The 19,076-nt window shown below is 41.1% G+C and overlaps 2 protein-coding genes across 2 annotated transcripts in view; one reads left to right on the top strand and one right to left on the bottom strand.

The window, feature by feature from the left end:
* Nucleotides 1-3,773: 3,773 nt before the first annotated feature.
* LOC140928481 (uncharacterized) overlaps nt 3,774-19,076 on the bottom strand; it is a 35,950-nt gene continuing 20,647 nt past the window's right edge. The window contains exons 3-4 of the mRNA XM_073378233.1: nt 5,112-5,178; nt 3,774-4,386 (exon numbers count right to left, since the gene is read on the bottom strand). Coding sequence (XP_073234334.1) covers nt 4,037-4,386; nt 5,112-5,178 — 417 coding nt within the window. The 3' untranslated portion in view covers nt 3,774-4,036. The remainder of the gene's footprint in view (nt 4,387-5,111; nt 5,179-19,076) is intronic.
* LOC140928319 (uncharacterized) lies at nt 16,774-17,671 on the top strand. The gene has a single exon (XM_073378054.1). The coding sequence runs from the start codon at nt 16,829-16,831 to the stop codon at nt 17,669-17,671; it is 843 nt and encodes a 280-aa protein (XP_073234155.1). The 5' UTR covers nt 16,774-16,828.

Here is a 19,076-nt window from a genome sequence, read left to right as displayed (position 1 = left end):
AAAGTTTGTGCTTATTATTGGGGTTATCTGGTGTTTACTCACCTCCCAAGCTACCCTGGGCGAGCCAACTTTTCCTCCATTTCCTTACAAAACTTGGTAAACCATTTACATGAGAAACAAAAGGTTGGTTCGGATAGACGCCTTACTACCAGTAGTGGGCGGAGTTGAGGGCTTCCGGAAGTCAGCCCTCCACTGAGCCGGTAGTGGTGGCCTCACCCTTCCAGCCCGGCTAATATTTCTCCACTTTGGCTCGCCCAGCTACAATCGGCGACAAAATGAGTTGAGACACTTCGCCCAAAAGTAGGCTTTTTTACGTTTTATGAACTTCAAAAGGAGGAAATATAGCTTTCCTCCCCCATCCCCTCCGTACAATGTTGTGCCCTTGTTCTAGCTACCTATAGAAAACAACAAACACCCCAACTTTGAATGGAGGGGACAGGGGAGGGTGCGGATTCGTTTGTTCTCCGAAGTATCCCTATTTGTCTCAACAATTTTGTCGCCGATTGTAGTTGGGACAACACGGTCAAGGCTAGACAAAGACAGCATGCGCAAGCACTGTTGACTCGGACAAAGTGGTCAGTTTTTTCCTCATATAAACGCTCGCAAAAGTTGGCTCGGCTGGGAGGTTGACCTTCTCTCCGGCACAGCTTTTCTCCATCCATGGGTTGCAAACAGTCTTTTAGCAGTCACGTTTGAAATTTATAGGAAAATGATGTAGCACTTCAAAAAATAATAATAATAATAAAAATACACTTTTTTCACAGCCTGTCAATGCCTAGAAGGTGTCTATAAAAGAAATCAACTGCAGAACAGGAGTCAATTTCAGTTTTTTGCGCTTTTCACGCTAGCACTGCGAAGCGGACTGGGGGCGCGAGACACGCGCGATGCATGGGGAACAAGTTCTGCAGGCTATAAAAGAAATTTAAAAATAAATAAATAAATAAAGCAGGCCTGATTTTATTTCGATGAGTCTATTTTTTGTCGAAAGCAAACGTGAAAAATCGAAATTCGTGACAGTATGCTAACGTGACTTGAGGGTGTGACCGATTTCCGGTCACACGCCAAAGGTCATACGATCTTGTGTGATGTTTATTATCAGCCGGCGAACGATTGAAGTGATGAAAGGTTTTCAAAATCGAAGTCATTAGTTTGCGATGAATTTTCAATCTTTTGGCCTCCTGACTGAAGTAAAAACTCTTGCAACTCTTGCTTCTAAAGGACCGCAGTGACGTGTTGTGACTTCATTTCGATTCACGGCCGGATTCTGGCGCAGTCGCTGAGCAAACGTGCGTTTGTCTTTTGGACCTTTTGGCTTAAAATTATGGATTTTGTGACTCAAACCGACGCAACAGAAGTTGGAAATAACTTTCCTTGCCGTAAAAACGTGTTACAAGCAATGGTGAGTAATCCTTTCATGTAAAACCTTTCTTTTAGTTTGACAACCGTCTGCAAGCCGTCTAATTTGCATAAATTTCCCAATTCAATTGCTCTCACCGCTTGCTTTAGTGTCAGGATGATATTTGATTTCCAGAGCTAAAACTTTCCAGTAAGTTAGTACAAAAGCCAAGGTTCCATTTTATATTGATTTTATGATCAAGCGGCATATACCAGAGGCCTTTTTTAATAGTCAAAGTTGGCCTTCGTTTTCTAGCATGTCTAACGTCACAAATATGACCTCTTTAGACTTGTCGATTATAAAAATATAAGACATTGTTTTTCAATTTTTCTTCTAAGGTTTTCAAGAGTAAGAACAAAATAATAATTCGGTGAAGTGTCAGTGTCAGGGAATGTTTCTTACGCGTTCACCCTTCTCTCGAAGTTGCCATTGCATCCTGTCGTGTTTTGTTCGAAAAACAGGAATAAAATCGATTTTTTAAACTTTTTTTAATTTCTCCTTTAAAATGAATCGTTTGAACCCAAAACTATTTTTCCTTAAATTAGGTCACTAAAAGGGATGTTTTGGCAAAATAATAAAAAATTCGATTTTTTGACGAGTGTCTTGCGATTCTCGATTTCCTCAGAAAATGGCTCTTAATAGCAAACTAACTCACAAACTTATTAACTAGATGGATAAACCACAAAATAAAGAAACTGAAAATTTTTTTCATACGTTTAACAAAAAGGACAAATAAAAACTCAGTAAATGCCCACTAGCACTGGATAAACCAAAGCATATTAAGGAACCACCTTCTCAACGACAAATCGGATATTGGTGCCCATGCGTTCTGATTTTGATGCCCGCGTGCTCTGAAGCGTTTAGTAAGTCATTTGCACGGGCAGCACCCAAGTTTGGGAGAGAAGGGTTTTTTTAGTTAGATACTAGAATAAGGGCCTTTTAAATGGCCCCCTCTCCTAAACAGGTGCTTATTTAAGTAATAATCGCCTCTTCCCAATAGCCAAACCCCTAGAGTTACCAGACTACCTGTTAATAACAATGTAAAATTTCGGCCCTAACGATATCAAACAAAAGTTGTTGGTAATGCAGACTTGCAAAGACTCAAACTTAGTAGGCCACCCTTCATCCGCTCACCTGAAATTCGACCGTCTCGTTTTGGTAAATTCCATCTATAATGACACTGGTTTCTGTCTGTAAAGAATATACAAACAAACAAACAAACAAATTGGAACGAAAACTGCTGTAAAAACCCGTTTTTATTTTGCTTCCTTTATGTAATAGGTCACAATTAACTTCAGGGAAATTTTTTTACCTAGGTAAATATCTATGTATATTTTTAAATTTCCTTTGTCTCCTAGCCCTAATTATGGGCGGATAATCCCTCATCACCCAACCCTTCCCCCCCCCCCATCGATCTGCATAATTCTTCATACCATGTAGAGCTGAATCTAATAATTAGTTTATTTCATTTCCAGTTTCAACAAAACATGCTTACCTCAACCCATTTATAAAGTTTCAGTCTTCAAAATATTTGTCTGTTCCTTGGCAGTTTTAACTTATGAATAGATGTTTATTTTAGCAGACATTCTTCGTCCGTTCATTGGTATTTTTGCTATCATTAATAGGTTTTTAGCCGGTAGTACGGCTATTTTGTCTTCGCAAACGTGTGAGTTAAATCTTCCAGAATTTTTGACGATCTGCCAACACAGCTGAACTACCGCGCGTTCCGCCTTCCCCTTTTCTCTCGATTTCTGTACAACTGCCGTCGGCAAACGTCTTCCAGATTTGGTCATTGCAACCTGGTTACGAAGAATTTGCTAGGCGAATTAAACCAATCATAGACGCAGTAATGAATGAGTGAATAATAAAATGAATGATCATTGTTTTTAGCGACCCGTTGACAGTTGTCGCAGTGTAAATTGCACGTTGCACTTTATGCGACGAACGACCGCGAGAATTGTGCGAAAATGTCCTAGGACCCATCTTTTACAGCAGATTGTAAGGTTTAAACGTTTTTATTATTTTTCCATATGCTCATTTTTACCTATTAATGTGCGTTTTGTATTTGCCGGTCTGACTCGCAACATCAAAGCCGGCGTCAGTTGACCGCAAAAAGTCAAATATCTGTATTTTCAAGGATTTTGAAAAGCTCTCGCGTCGTTTGTAATGATTTGCCCAATTTTTCTTTTTTTTTTTTTACAGTAGTCTGTAGATCGTCCTTCTAACATTCAACCAGCAGAAGCTTAGTCGATTTGAATGTTTCGCACATTGTGAATTTTTTTTTCACACCTAACTTTTGTTGAAGCAAACTGTATGCCTTAAAAATTGAATTATTCTATATACAAAGAACAACGAACTGTTTTCCAAAATCATTTTCACGGATATTTAGAAGTTTTAAAAGATGACTGTAACAATATTTTAATTCGGTAAAATGATTTGTTTTAATTTGCACGCGAGGCTATCAAACCCGCGTAATAGTTGAGCGCCTCAAATGGCAATTTGAACGGATTTTGGTTACTTCCATTTACCTTTGAAATAAAAACATATTTCACCGAAAAATAAAACATACAATTATTTTAGTTATACCGTAGCCTATCTAAATGAAATAAAATCGAATTTTCAACCTTTGCCGCGATATGTTTAATTTTTTGGACAGGCGCCTTTAATTCCTATTTGGAATGAACGTGTAATCGAATTTGTTATAATTGAATTATTCAAAGTTTCGTCGCAGTTAATGCTCTCATATGTCGGCTTGCTGACAGCAGCAACAAAAAAGTAACTCACCGTTGTATTCTTGTTGCTGAGACGAATAGCTCTTCGTTTCATCTGCCCCTTGATTTCCTCGGTAGTACCGTATACGTAATAGCTGACGTTGCTTAGTGTAAAAAGTGGTTTCTCCCATTTTACTACCGTGCTGAATGAGGCAGAGGAACTGGGAACTAGTTCCTCGTTCTTCAGTCCAAGAACTGTTAACAGCTCCGCCCTTGGTGCTAGGTAAGTGGTGTTGTATTGCATTTCAAAGTTAGGGAAAGATAATATAGAAATTAGGAACCTTAGGATTCACCGCGTTTGCCTACGGGTAGGAGAACATGTTTGCCACGTAGGTTTTTTTTTAAGCAGACCATGATCTCCCCAATCGTTCTACCAGGTAACCTAGGGGTGCTTGCCATTTACGCAAACCACCTACTGGAATTTTGTGCATAAACATAAAACTATAGAATTTGAGGTGGTGGGAGAACGACCTACCACAAAGTATCTCCAGATCAGCTGAACAGACTGAAAAAGAGAAGATTCCCAAACGGAATGGCGCGAACCATTTGATTTTCTTACCACATTTTCTGGTTTCCCCATGTAAATGTTAACTACCCTGGATGTGTGCCTGGGTAACCCCTACCTGTTCACCTTAACGTGTCTTAATGTCTCCGTTTAAAACCGCTTTTAAGTCATAGGGCAAACGTAAATTCGTAGTACGAGGCCAAGTTTTCCTACTTACGACTGAAATAAATGGTGGAATCGATTATTGCAATACTTGGATCAGTATGTAACAGTGAACACAATTATGTCTCCGTTCATATGTGCCAACCGTCGTCATTAAACTTGTAAATAAGTTTTGTACGGTCTTTTTCGGTTTAACGGAAAAGGGTCAGTGCACTCAAGGTTCAGGTCTTGTTCCACAAACTCAATCAATGCTTTCCTAGGGTCGTTATTATCTAACCTGGTGCAGTTTCCATTACTTCACTTTCTATCTTCTGGATATATCTGTTTTCATACATTGGTGTAACCTGAAAGACAACACAAGTTTTTATCTAAGATAAACAGTCTTATTAGGGATTCAATATTCCTTATCCTCTAGCTTTTCAAAAAAATATATATATGATAAAAATAAAGGTGAGCTTTGGGCCAATTATAATTTATATATATAATGAGAATAATAATACATAACGGGATCCTTAAACGTTATTTTAAGAAAATCAGTGGAATTTAAGATTTTGTTTTGAGAAAAACAACGAAAAAACCGAAAATGAATTTTTCAAACTAGGAGTCCCTTTTTTTTCCCGATCAGTGTCTAGAGAAACGCACAGATCGTGTGTCCCAAAAAAGCTGGAAAGGATTCAATCTTAGTATCCTCTGATAGTTTGGACAATGAAAGCGGCAGGAAATATGACTTGCATAATTACGTTACAACCGCCTGAGCGATTCTAAGTCAAAGGCGAGTTGGCTCTTATTCCCTCCTCAACATGATTCAACCTTAAATAGTTTCTATTTGGGTTCTATTTGTCCTACGTATTCAACACAACGTGATTGCCATATTGGCCAGGCCCGCGCGGTACCATTACGGCATCTGCCGATCCCCCGTTTTGTACAGATGTACAAAAAAACTAAGCAAACGCTAAAATTCAACAATAACGAAGCTTAAGCTTAAGTCTAAAACAAAATGTCAAATGTTCGCTAGTAATCATTGTAGCGTGAAACTGTTCAATAAAAAAATTATTCAAGCCCTAAGAATAAAATTGTTGATCAAGGAGTGATCATTACTCCTTAACCTTTGCTGGGACCTGAGTCTTTTGCCCAGACCTTGTCGTGTGGCTTCGCTGTTGGAAGTGAGACTAATTCGGAGTCTGTCCCGGATTTGAGTGAACTATAGGGACTTGAATGGTATAGGGTTCCACGGCGGGTAGCGCAGACTGTGTTGAGGCAGCTTGTCGGTTTCGGGTCCTACCGCGGGTACTGCAGATGATGCTGAGGCAGTTGTCTCAAATGAGTGTGGAGTCACTTGCATTTCAGCTGTGGGCTGACTGACCACCACTCTCGGTGTCTCTTGGGAAATGAATGATACGGGGGCGTATTCAGCGTACTCCCTAGAAGTTGTATGGGGTGTCTGGATGACTCGTGGTCGCAAATATCCCCTTGTTCGCTGGTAAAGTTTGCCTTTTATTTCAACTATGCATGTTCTTGGTTCCCTGCTAGGCTTCGGGAAGTTAAAGACCTTGCCGAGTTCCCAGATGTGCTTGAGCGAGTTTCAGACGTACACTGGCTCGTTGCTGCTGAAGGCTTGTTTATCACAGTTTGTTGCCCCTTGTAGAAACCTGCCTGCTTTGTTTGTTTCCACTAACTGGCTTCTCGGTGATGATCTTTGATAGGATTCTGTGATTGTAGACTGGAATCACTGCTTGGAAGGACTGCCTTTGGACCTCTGCCAAACAGAAGCTCGTAACGTGATGGCAAATGATCATCGAGGGGAGTGATTTTGTACATCCAAAGGACGGCACGAGGACACTGCTTACTTTCAATTGCTTTTTTCCATATGGACTTGAAGTTAATAATAACTTAATAATCTTAATAATCATTCTGATCTGCTAGGCTCTTTGCTTCATGGTGGTAGGGAGAACTAAAAGCTAGAATGATGCCACTCTGTTTGCACTAATTCTTGAATTTCTTGCTAATGAACTGGCTTCCAAATTCAGCCACGATGAAAGATGGTAGGCCGTATTCTGCAAGTACGCTCGTGAAATGATCTGATATGGTGGACGCTGACATGTAATTAAGGGGCGTAAGGATAGGACACTTTGAGTAATTGTCCACAATCGTCATGTATTTTGACCCATTCAACTCGAAGATATCACTGCACAGCTTCTATCATGATCTCGTAGGTAGTTGGATTGGGTTGGATTGTTGGTAGTCTCTGTTGTGCTTGTTGGTACTTGTTACACGGCTCACACGCTTTACTATCTCGCGGATGTCACTTGAGATGCTGGTCCAGAATTCAGACTGCCTAGCAAGAAGCAGGCATTTCCTTTCTCCTTGATGGCTGTTGTCAATTAAATCCAGAACCCATCCTCGCAGATCCTATCTATTCTATCGCTTTTGAGAATCAGGCTATCCTCCTAGGTTTGGTCACACCTGTGATTGCAGTATTCCCATAATTCCTTTGGGCACTCAATCCTTTGGCTTGGCCATCCATTTGTAGGCGATTTTTTAACACGTGTATTGACTGATCCTTTGCTACCGCTGACCTCAACAAATCGATGCTCATAGGATAGGACGTGGATGTTGAAGTCAGGTTTGCACCACTCACTATTCTGACTCGCAAAGGTACGTTCTTCTTTTTTTCAGACACACGAGTGACAGGGCATCAGTGACAGGGATGTTCTCTTGGCGCCGGTACCTGACTTCAATTTCAAATTCCAGGCATCTCAAGAGCAGTCTTTGCAGTTGTGCAGGAGCGTCGACGATGTTTTCCTTGAAGATCTCTGCTAGTGGTGAGTGGTCGGTCTCAACAAGGGAATGCATTACTGGTGCCGAGAGCGCACTGTTCAGACGTGTTAAGTTGTAGATCGCTATAGGGTCTTTATTAAATATTTCAACTATTACCGGGACAGAAAAACTAAGGAAAGAAAACCAAGCGTTACGAAAAGAAACTTTCGATATAAAGAACCAATGGAAGAAAATTACTGAAGAAATTTCGCAAGCGCAGCTGCAAGCTTCAACTAAGAGCGGGGAGCATACTGGACAGAAGATGCATGACGAAATGTCACCAGGCAAAAAACACTCTGTATAATTCATGTCTGATCAGTTTGACGTCTTTACTTCTTTTAAAATTGCTGCCACTAAACAAATCCAGCGGCTGACAAAGAGAGTTGATGAGATATCTATACTTTGCGATCGAAGTACGAAATCTCTTGACGTCTTTGAAGACTACTGTTAACAATACAACGTTAAAATCGTTCGATTACCGGTCGTAGCAGAGAACGAAACCTCCGAACAAACAACGCAAATCTGCCGGAAAATTTTTTCTGCACTGGGAGTCGAGGATGTTACAGCAAATTAAATGATTTTGATATCGCTCATCGGGTTCCTCCTCGCGCAGCTTCAACAGACCGAACGCTGTGATATGTAAATTCGTTTAAAGGATTGCTGAGGATAAGGTCATGGCTAAAAGAAATGAAGCGTCGAACATAGCGGCAGCGGAATTGGATTTTCCAGTCAGTGTGGACGTCACACACTTTAGTTGGTTACGACCACTTAACTCAAGGACTGCAGGAACTTCTCCAAGAGAGTAACATATCTAATTACAAATCTGCTGGGTAAAAAATGGAGTTTCCGACCTGCGAAAATCCGAGACATCAGTATTTCTGAGGTTAAAAACTCCCGTGACCTTGCAAGACATTATTGGAGCTTCATAACAAGTTAAGTCAATATTCAATCTCGTTTGACTTTTGCTAAATGAAGGTACTTATAAATAAATCTGTGGAAAAAGATTCTAAATCTACACTCTGCTGCTTGAACTATAGTTTCCCTGAGTTGAGGCTGAAGTTGTTGTCTCGAGTGGCAGTTAACATGTTTAGGAAGGCTTCGTCACGCTCTTCTTGTGTGGAACCAAAAACGATGATGTCATCTGTGATTCCCGTGACATCAGGTATAGTCCTGTAAATGTCATCCAATCGTCGTTGGAAGATGTCTTGGGACACAACTATGCCGAACGGTAGGCGTCTGAACCTGTAACGACCAACTGGCGTATTGAAAGTACATAGCGTACTGGAATCGTGGTCAATGCAATCTCTACGTGCCAGTAGCCTTTTGTCGTGTTCACTACGGAGAAAAATTATTTTCCATGAAGCAGGAGGAGGATTCGTCAATTCTCCTGCTGTAGTAATGCTCTCGCCAAATTTTCTTATCCAAGTCCATGGGGTCTAGGCACAGTCTGACCTTCTCCTTTCCATCTGATTTTTCTTTGACATTGCAGACAATCGAGTTAACCCAATCGGTGGGCTCTGTCACGTCTGTGGTGATGTCTTCTGTGATCATCTTATCCAATTCGGCTTTATACAGTGGTAATTTGTGAACCGGTACTGAACGCGATGGGGTGGACTACTGCCTCAGGGTTGTCTGGATGTGATATTTGTCGTCTGGAAATCTGCCGATCTTGTCAAAACAATCCTTGTATTCCTCTAACACAGTGGATTTTGAAAGGCTCATCACGAAGTCACCTGGTTTTTCTTGGGGTCGCGCTTGAGGGGTGCAGGGCTCCTGGCAATATCGACAGTATTGAACTTCGCGGAAGCTGAATTGCCTTTAAAAGTTATCTTGAAGGTGGAAATGCCTAAGTTGAAGATGGTGTTTCCTCCTCTCTTCAGAACAGCATTGCAGGGCTTGAAGTCCAGACAAAGACCGAGTTTTTGTGGGTCATCCGTAGTCAAGAAACAAGTGTCTGCTCCAGAATCAACCTTCATTGGGATGCAGCGGGTATCGTTACTCTTGACTCTCGGGGTAAATACTCGTACTATGCACTGCATTCTAAGACGTAATGGTACCAAGGCCTACTGTAATTGGTTCAGAGTTGTCATCGCTGCCTTCATCATAATCCGTGTCTTTTTCGCCGTTTACCTGATCGTTTGCAGGTATATTTCCTGGTCTCTGTAATCTGGACCTTGTACAATCTCTTTCACTTGTTTTGGTGGTTTCTTCATGCACCCTCTCTGAAAATGACCTGTTTTCCCACAGTATTGGCATTTAGCACGCGCAGCTGGGCAAGTATCATCAACACTATGTTTATTCCCACTACTGAAACAGCCATTAATTTTCATTTGAACCTGGACTTGTCTGCAGGTGGTACTTGGTGTCGCGAGTCATCCTTCCGTCGATTTGCGCCGATGCCGTATGCTCGGTTAAAGCTGCAGGTGTATTTGGCTTCTTTTTTCTTCTCACAGAGTGTTTACTCGCATCATGGCCTGCCTGTGCAATTGCTTGCATTTGCGCCTTCGTGCTTTCCTCTGTCTTGGCTAGGTCATAGACTTGTTTGAAAAGTAAGAGAGTTTCGTGTGGGAATGGCATCCTTCCCTCCAAACAACAACTTGTCCCGGAGGGTTTCCTCTTTTAATGCATGGTCGTAGCCGCTGTCGTCACCCAGTGTCCGGGCCCCAGTCAGAAATGCTCCTGGGGGCATGTCTGTTTGTTTCAGGCATGGCAGTTGGTATCTTGATAGGATTTGATTGCTCTGGGGGGTTGTGTGTATGCTTCAAATTTCTCAAATATTGGTTCTAGTTTGAGTTGGTCCTCGTCACTTGACCGTGTAATTGTATTATATAGATTTCTAAGCCTTTATCGCCGGCCTAAAGTAAAAGCAATCTCGCCTATTTATCCTCCGCTTTGTTTGCTAAGGAGTTGTCGAAGATGAGGTGGCATTTTAGTTTGAAAATTTTAAACCTCTTGTGTGGGTCTCCGGGAGTCGTCCAGTCCATCGAGAGAGCCGTAAACTTGTCCATAGTTGACATTTAAGAAATAAGATAAGATAAGAAAACAAGAACAACAAAAGCTGGTTTCCATTAGGGGCGTGCATGAATCGATAACTAGTAAATAGTAAATACAAAATATGAAATTGTACAATCTAAAGTACACGCTACAAATATTGTAAAACTTATACTCCATACATTAAGTATTCTAAAAGAGAGCGATAGAATCTAAAATAAATTTTATACTAACCATAAAAATAAAAAGAAATACTAACAAGACGTATTATCCATTAAGGTTCTAATTAAGGCCTATGCGATTTCATTTTAGCTGTAAATGACGCAAGGGTCTCACAACTTCGGATCTCCTCTGGTAAATCATTCCATATCTTAGCTCTATTGCAACTTGGACTGTTTTTGTAGGAATCTCTTTTGGGTAGAGGAAGGGCAACCTCTTTTGTTGAATTTCTAAGATTATCATTACTATTGATTGCGTGGGCTTCTGTAAAGGTATTTAATAGTCTGGCTCGTGTCAAGCCATGAAGAATTTTAAACATTACTTTAGCTTTGTTTTTGGCCTTTCGTTTTGCAAGAGAGATCCAACCTAGAGCTTGCATGGCAATTTCTGATTGACCAGTCTCCTTTCTGCAGTTCATAATCACTCTTGCACATCTATTCTGAAGCCTCTGCAATTTCCGGGCAAGGCCATACCCAAGTGAATCCCAAACTTCGAAGCAATAGTCAAAGTGAGGTTGAGCCAGCGCATTATATACAGATACTAATGTTTCGCGATCTGCAAAATCCTTTCATCTTCTGAATGCACTGATTGCACATGAGCTTTTTTTGGTTATTTCATCGATGTCTTTCCCATGTAAGAGATTCATCGATATGTAAATAAAGAATTTTGATCTTGTGAACTCGTTCAACATGATCATTCTCAATGAAAATGTGTGGTAGTTCTGGAAGAGTATTGATTACTGGTTTGGGACCAATAAGCATATATTCAGTTTTGGCTATGTTAAGTTTAAGCTTATTAGCTGCCAGCCAGTTTTTCGTGTTAACTACATCATGGTTTAACGTCACTTCTATTTCATTAACTAATTTTCCTGCGACTGTTATGCTCGTGTCGTCTGAAAAAAGCCTAGGTGTGGCATATTCCAAACATTTAGGTAAATCATTTATATATATTAATAGGATAAGTCCGAGGATCGACTCCTGCGGAAGCCCGTGATGTATCTTCCTTAGCTGAGAGGAGATACCATTCACCTGACATTTTTGCTTACGATATGTTAAATAAGAACTCAGCAGGTCAAGCGCACTATCGGTGATGCCATAAGCCATGAATTTATTTATAAGTATCTCTTGGTTCACAATATCAAACACTTTTTGAGATCTAGGAAACAACCATATTGTAAAGGCAATGATCCATGTTGACATACCACTCATTTGTGCAATCTAACAAAGCCGGCGCAGTCGAGTGAAACCGTCTGAAACCAAATTGGTGGTCAGTCAAAATAGTTTCATTTTCTAAGTATTCCGTTAGTTGTTCATATAAAATCTTTTCATAAATTTTGCTGATTATAGGAAAAAATTGGTCTTTAGTTGTCAGGCATGTTTCGTAGACCCTTCTTGTGAAGGGCGTAACACTAGCTATCTTCCATTCACAAGGCATTATTCTTGAGGTAATTAAATTGTTAGTTATTACCATTAAAGGCCAGGAAATCGCTGGGGCGGTTAATTTTGCTGAAATTTTCTCTATTCCCATGGCTTTCGATAGCGACAAAGAACTGAGAAGCTTACAGAATTCAAAAACATTAACAGTCTTAAAATGAAAAGAACTATCTGACCTGGGAATAAACTTATCGTGATCGCAGCCTGGATAATTGAGTTTTTCAGCAAGTGACTGGCCAATATTAGTAAAATATTCGAAAACTGGTTAGCAATATCTTCCGGGGATGGAACTACGTGGTTTTATAACTTAATTTCACCAATAGTATCATGCTGTTGATCATCTCGCCCGAGAATATTATAATTGACGATTCTCCATGCTTGCTTTGGATCGCCACATTCATTGTCAAGTTGATTAGCCTAATAATTCGATTCTTCTTGTCGCAAAGCAATGTTAACAACATTTCAAGAGGATTTATATAGATTCCAATTATCTTCTGTTCTCTTTATTGTAGCTATACGCTTGAGACGGTCTCGCTCCCTCATTTATTGCTTAATCTCACCATTTACCGGGGAGAGACTGACTCCTTTGTTTCTAACCTCCTTTGTTCGAATTGGGGCGTGCTAATGCAAATCGTCTAGAAACATTGTTGCGCTTCAGAGAACGTCTCTTGTCAGTGAGCTTCAGTGGACCCTCCCGTGAATTGTGTTAATTGTTAATGGCGCTGTATAGGTGTTCGATACGCGAAAACTAAGAAACTGCAGAACTGTAATGGTTTCTTTACAACGCATAGTCCATGGGCCAAGTGGCCAAATATGGCGGATCGTTACCACTTGGGGGGACGAAGGCCACCATATATCAAACTAAAGCTTATCGTGTGTAGATTTCAAAAAGTATATGATGGAAATGTTGTAAGAGTAGCTTAAAGGAGTCACGTGACCTTGAATTTTGCTCAATTAGCATAAATTGATAATATACTAAAACGCGGCTGTAGCAAGTAATTCTGTAGATTCTGCATAAAATAAAGCAGGCATAGATAAGATATAATGTCTGTAAAGTATTTTGTCACTTTTAAGAATAAATAGTCACGTGACAGTGACGTCACTTCCGGTCGCGGTCGCTTCTTCCTGTTAAGTGATTCAAAAGTACATTTTATAACATATGAAAAGCAGTAAAAGATAATATAAGTAGTGTTATTTCAGATGCATGATTTATCATCGAGCGATTTTTCACCGGCATGGTGACCCTGTGGCGTTACTCTTGCAAAAGACTGGGCACAAATGTACAAGGAAGCCATCTTGTTTTTGTGGTAATTACAGTCCTCAAAGATGTGAACAAATATGGATTCAAGCATACCTCGTAAAAGACAAAGAATTGAGCCTTATTGCATAATACATTGTGCTGATGAAAACACAACGTTAATCAGTCCAAATTCTCTTGACTCATGGAAAACGTTGCAAAAAGCTGGTCAAATCCGAGATCACGAAGGCATTCTTAGTGTACAGGTTGCCGATGACCAAATCCCGAATGGAGTATTTTACCATTGCAAATGTCGAAGCACGTTTACACACAAACATGACTTAGATCGAATAAAAAAGAGTAAGAATGATGAAAAAGAGAAGGAGGTGGAGATGGAGACGAGTCATCTAGAGAGAAGATCATCTATAAAACAAGGTACGATGCTTGTTCGGCTAAATCAAAAGAAAGAATCTTAAAGAAATAAGACAATCATAGAGTAGTTGTGTATGGAAAGAAAAGTTTCGCAAAAAAAAAAAAGTATTGCAGAATTTTAGTTATAGTTATAGTTTTCTACATCAATATCTTGTTTGTATTCTGCTATGAAAAGTAAAATTCTTAATAAAATTATCAAAACATCAATTTATTTAAGGAAAGCCAAGTACTTCCAGCTCCCGGGTGTACGAGAAACAGTGCATCTTTCGTGAAAAGAAAGAGAAGCTTGTTAAAGGTTCAAAATCAAGGGAGGGCTTAACACAAGCCAGACAACTCAGAGTCGATAATACAGTGAGAAAAGCTGCAGAAATAAAGCATGACAAGGGAATCCTGGCCCTGGCAAGCCGAGAGCTGGTTGCAGCCGAAGCTCACTGGCACCATTCCTGCTACAAGAATTATACAAGGACAAACAGCAAATCTGTGAATACAACAGATACTGAAGAACTTCCTGATAGTTATACTGAGGCGGAATTCAACGCATTTTCTAGATTATGCGATTATATAAGGAATGAATTATTTCAGGGCAATAATATAATAGAGCTTGCACAATTAAGTGATATGCTTAGAGGGTGGATGTTGGAATCTGGGGTAATAGAAATCAAGCCATCAACAATAACTCACTTAAGAAGAAAACTTAGTGTTGAATTTTGAGATTCCTTACACTTGATTCAAAATGAATCTAACAAAGTTATCGTCTACCCAGATAGCCTCACACGGGATCAGCTAGTCTTATCAAACCATCGCCTTCAAAAGGAAGTAAACGTTTTAAGGGCCTCTCGTTCACACATTGGCGAAAGTTTAAAAGATGTAGCTAGTGAGATTAGGCAGTCTGTAAAGCAACACTGCGCTAAACAAGAGTGGCTCCCAGATCCCTCCAATATCACCCAGGAAAACAGTGACGCTCCAACTCTATTGACAACCTTTCTTCGGTACGTTCTGGGTGGCGATGATCAAGAGCTCTGTGAACGCTTGTCCTGGCTTAGCAGTTCTGTTGGTCAAGACCTTATGTTTGGTATAACCCGTGGTCGATACAAGCCTACAAAACACATTCTGTTACCCTCGGCAGTCAAATCGCTAACAGGTATTTCATTATTATAAAATTTATTATAAATGTTTTTACAAGTGGCTGCAATTTATTCAGGATTAAACTTTCAATCTATTTCAGGTAATGTTGAGCTTATACAAATTCTAAACCGTCTTGGGCACGGTATATCATATTCTCAACTCGAAGAGGTTGATACAGCCCTGTGCCTACAAAAACTTGCCATGACACCTGAAGATGGCGTCCCTCTCCCAAGCAACATATACCCAGGTACAAATACTGTCCTCGCCTTTGACAATATTGATAGGCTCGAAGGAACCCTGTCCGGAGGTGGGACATCGCATCGTGTTAATGGTATCGCCGTTCAGCCTGTTACTTACGGCCCTAATCAGAAAATAGTGGTCCCCAAGGTGGACAAGACAAAGAAAAGATCATTCTCTGCCCCAGAAGAGCCTCTCCCCATCTACAATGTCGGCAGGCGAGTTGGGCCCCCACCAAGAAAAGTGAGGGAGGTTGATGGCGAAACAATTCTTAAAGAATTTACAAAGAAGAATCTGCTGTTCATCCTTGCTCGTCTACATTATGCAGCCCACCAACAAAAGGTCAGCAGCTGGACTGGGTTTAACATCATGGTTCACGACAAAGACGCTATCATTCCCAATAATGCAGGCTATTTGCCGACCATTAATGCACCAGCCACTGATGTTTCCACCGTCAACGAAGCCCTCAACCGATCACTCACTATCATGCGCTCGCTCCATCTCACAAGCATCATATGTGTTTTCGATCAGGCCATCTATGCCAAGGCGTTTGAGGTGAAGTGCAAGGAGTATGAGAAGTTCAAGCCCATAGTTCTACGTCTTGGAACTTTTCATACCCTTGGTACATTGATCTCCATTATCGGTAAAAGGTTTCTGCATGCTGGTCTAAAGGACTTATTCATTGAAGCTGGGGTAGTGGCTCAGGGATCCGTGTTTGCAGTTCTGGAGGGCAGAAACTATAACAGGGGTGTTCGTGTGCACCAACTGGCTTACGAAGCATTCATGAAGGTGGCATTGGAAGGATTTTATCCTTGGCTTGACGAGTCACACCCAGCGGACAGTCGTCAAGTACAAACATGTCTTGATGAAATTGGTACCCTAGCTGATGTACTGTCTAAAGAAAGACACGATGAAGTTTTCAAGAGCCGAGTTTTCCAGCGTTTTTCTGACCTTTTTGCTGAATACACTCTTCATCTTCGGAATACCAATGGCCCCCTTTCAGAATTCTGGATGTCCTATATAGACATAATCGAGCTACTACTTCACATGATCCGTGCTTCTAGAGAAGGGAATTGGGAACTCCATCTCTCCTGTGTCCGCCAGATGCTCCCATGGTGCTTTTCCTACGATGCTATCAACTACGCAAGATACATGTCAACTTACTATAGCGATATGACAAGTCTACCAGATGAGCACCCTGAGGTACACGAGTTCATGAGAAATGGTGGATTTTCAGTTCAGCTGAGCAACGACAATACATTTGGAAGAATTCCCGTTGACCAGACTCTTGAAGAAACCGTAAATAGAGATACCCAAACACCTGGGGATACTAAGGGCTTTAGTTTGAAACCTGGAGCCGTATAAAGGTACTACTTGACAGCAGAACTCAGAACTTTGTTCCTGCGCAGTTTGCGCGAAATGGTTGGCTATGCCAAAGGGAAGCACAGCCATGCTGACCATCACTCGTCTCGCATTGTCCAAGATGAGAAAGATGTTGCCGCAATGGTTGATTTAATCAAGAACTGGACAGATCCATTTGCAGGTCATATGCAACTGTCCAGCATCTCAACAGGAGCTGTTGCCACTACTGCTATAGCAGAGGACCTTGCGACCACCTATAAAGTTGGAGAGGCAGCCTACGCTGATTTCAAGAAGACCCGTCTCGAATCACAGCCCCCAACGGTAAGGTTCAATGACAAATTGAAGAAGCAAAAGCTGAAAACCTTCAGTGCTTTATCGAAGACCAAGACAGTGGCAAAGGGCAAAGACACAGAAACTGTTCTGCGCGCTGATCGAAATTTGTTTGCGCGGATGATCATAATTGCTGAAAGCCGCAATCTGCAAATGCAAGATGTGTTAAAGCACCCATTAGGCCTTCTTCCTGCTTCCCTGGCCTGCAACAATGGCTTTCCCCGCAAGACCAATACGGCACAACTTGGCAAAGAATTAGAGAAATTGATACAGCCAACGGTAGAAGTAACAAGGCCTTCAGCTTACCTAATAGATGGGATGGCTCTGGTCCAAAAGCTGGAGGTAGATTATCTCACATTTGGTGAGATCGCAGACAATGTTTTATCTAGAGTGTTGCGTGAGGCGGAGGGTAGCGATAGAGTGGATGTCGTATTTGACGTGTACAGAGACATTTCCATGAAATCAGCAGAAAGAGAACTCAAAGGTGAAAGTGATGCAATAACTTTCAAGAACCTTGCGGCTGGCCAGAAGGTCAAGCAATTCAAGAATTTTTTACGCAATGGTAACAACAAAACAAGTCTTATCAGATTTGTTGTGGAACACTGGCAAAAACACCGGGTCGCAAGAGACTGGAAGACAAGGAGCTGTATGTAACATGTGGAAACCGATGCTACAAGATCACTGCCGAGAGAGTAGAGGAAGAAGAAGAGCTAAGATCCGAACAAGAGGAGGCTGGTACAGGACTTCCCCTGCATGTGCAACATGCAGCAAATGAGCAGCGATATGGGACAATCATTGTATCCTCGGAAGACACAGACGTTAGAATCCTGTGCTGGAAGACAAGGAGCTGTATGTAACATGTGGAAACCGATGCTACAAGATCACTGCCGAGAGAGTAGAGAAGAAGAAGAGCTAAGATCCGAACAAGAGGAAGCTGATACAGGACTTCTCCTGCATGTGCAACATGCAGCAAATGAGCAGCGATATGGGACAATCATTGTATCCTCGGAAGACAAAGACGTTAGAATCCTGTGCCTAGCGTTTTCATTTTCCATTGATGTACCGATTTATCAGCGTTGTGTTTCTCAACTGAACGCTCGGTATGTCGACATTGGAAAAATAGCCCACGACATTGGCCAGGATGCGTGCAGAGCACTACCAGGTTTGCACGCATTTACGGGTTGTGATGCAGTGAGTGCCTTTGCAGGGATGGGAAAGTGAAGCCCTTGAAGAGGTTACTGAGGAAAAAGGAATACCAACACAGGTCCCAGCAACTTGGAGAAAACTGGTTGATGTCTGAAGATCTTCTGATGCAGTTAGAGGCATTTGTCTGAGATATGTATGGCTCAAAGAACGGTATCTCAGACGTGAATCAATGCAGATATTCGGTCTTCTGTGCAAGAAAGGTAATAATAATAATAATAATAATAATAATAATAATTATAATAATTATAATAATAATAAACTTTATTAAAGTGTCATATGAAGTTCGTTAATCGGAGACACCTAGCTCTCTGCATAATATTAAGAAATTAGATCACCATAACAGAAATAAATTTAGCGATAAATGTAAATGTAAGTGTTTTCCCGCCCCGTACCTATGATATATATTCATATATTCATTCAGGTGAAGCGGAATCCCATCAGCTGCCTCCATGCCAAGACAGCTTGTACAAGCATTGCCGGCGAGCCAACTATCAAGCGGCGATATGGAAAAATTCTCTACGAAACAACGACATTGCATCCCCAGTTGGTCATGGCTGGTCTCTTGTAAATGACGGAGCTCAAGAGAGATTGGTGATAGTTTGGATGAGTGGACTCCCGGCACCAACAGCTGTAATAGAGCTTATGTCATGTATGTGCAAGAAGGCCTGTAATGATGATTCATGTGACTGCATTCGAAATGGCTTAAAGTGCTCCGACCTTTGCCGCCTAATAACTTGTTCTAACCAGCCACATGAAGAGGAGGACATCCAGGTAGACCTGGATGAAGAGCACGTTGACTTTGACTGAAGTCTCTTGAGTGTGGGTGTAACATTTTCAACATATCACCTACCCA

Source organism: Porites lutea, chromosome 2 (assembly GCF_958299795.1).
Source record: "Porites lutea chromosome 2, jaPorLute2.1, whole genome shotgun sequence".
Classification (NCBI taxonomy): domain Eukaryota; kingdom Metazoa; phylum Cnidaria; class Anthozoa; order Scleractinia; family Poritidae; genus Porites; species Porites lutea.
The sequence above is the reverse complement of the archived record's forward strand: the minus strand, read 5'-3'. Positions and strand labels throughout refer to the sequence as shown.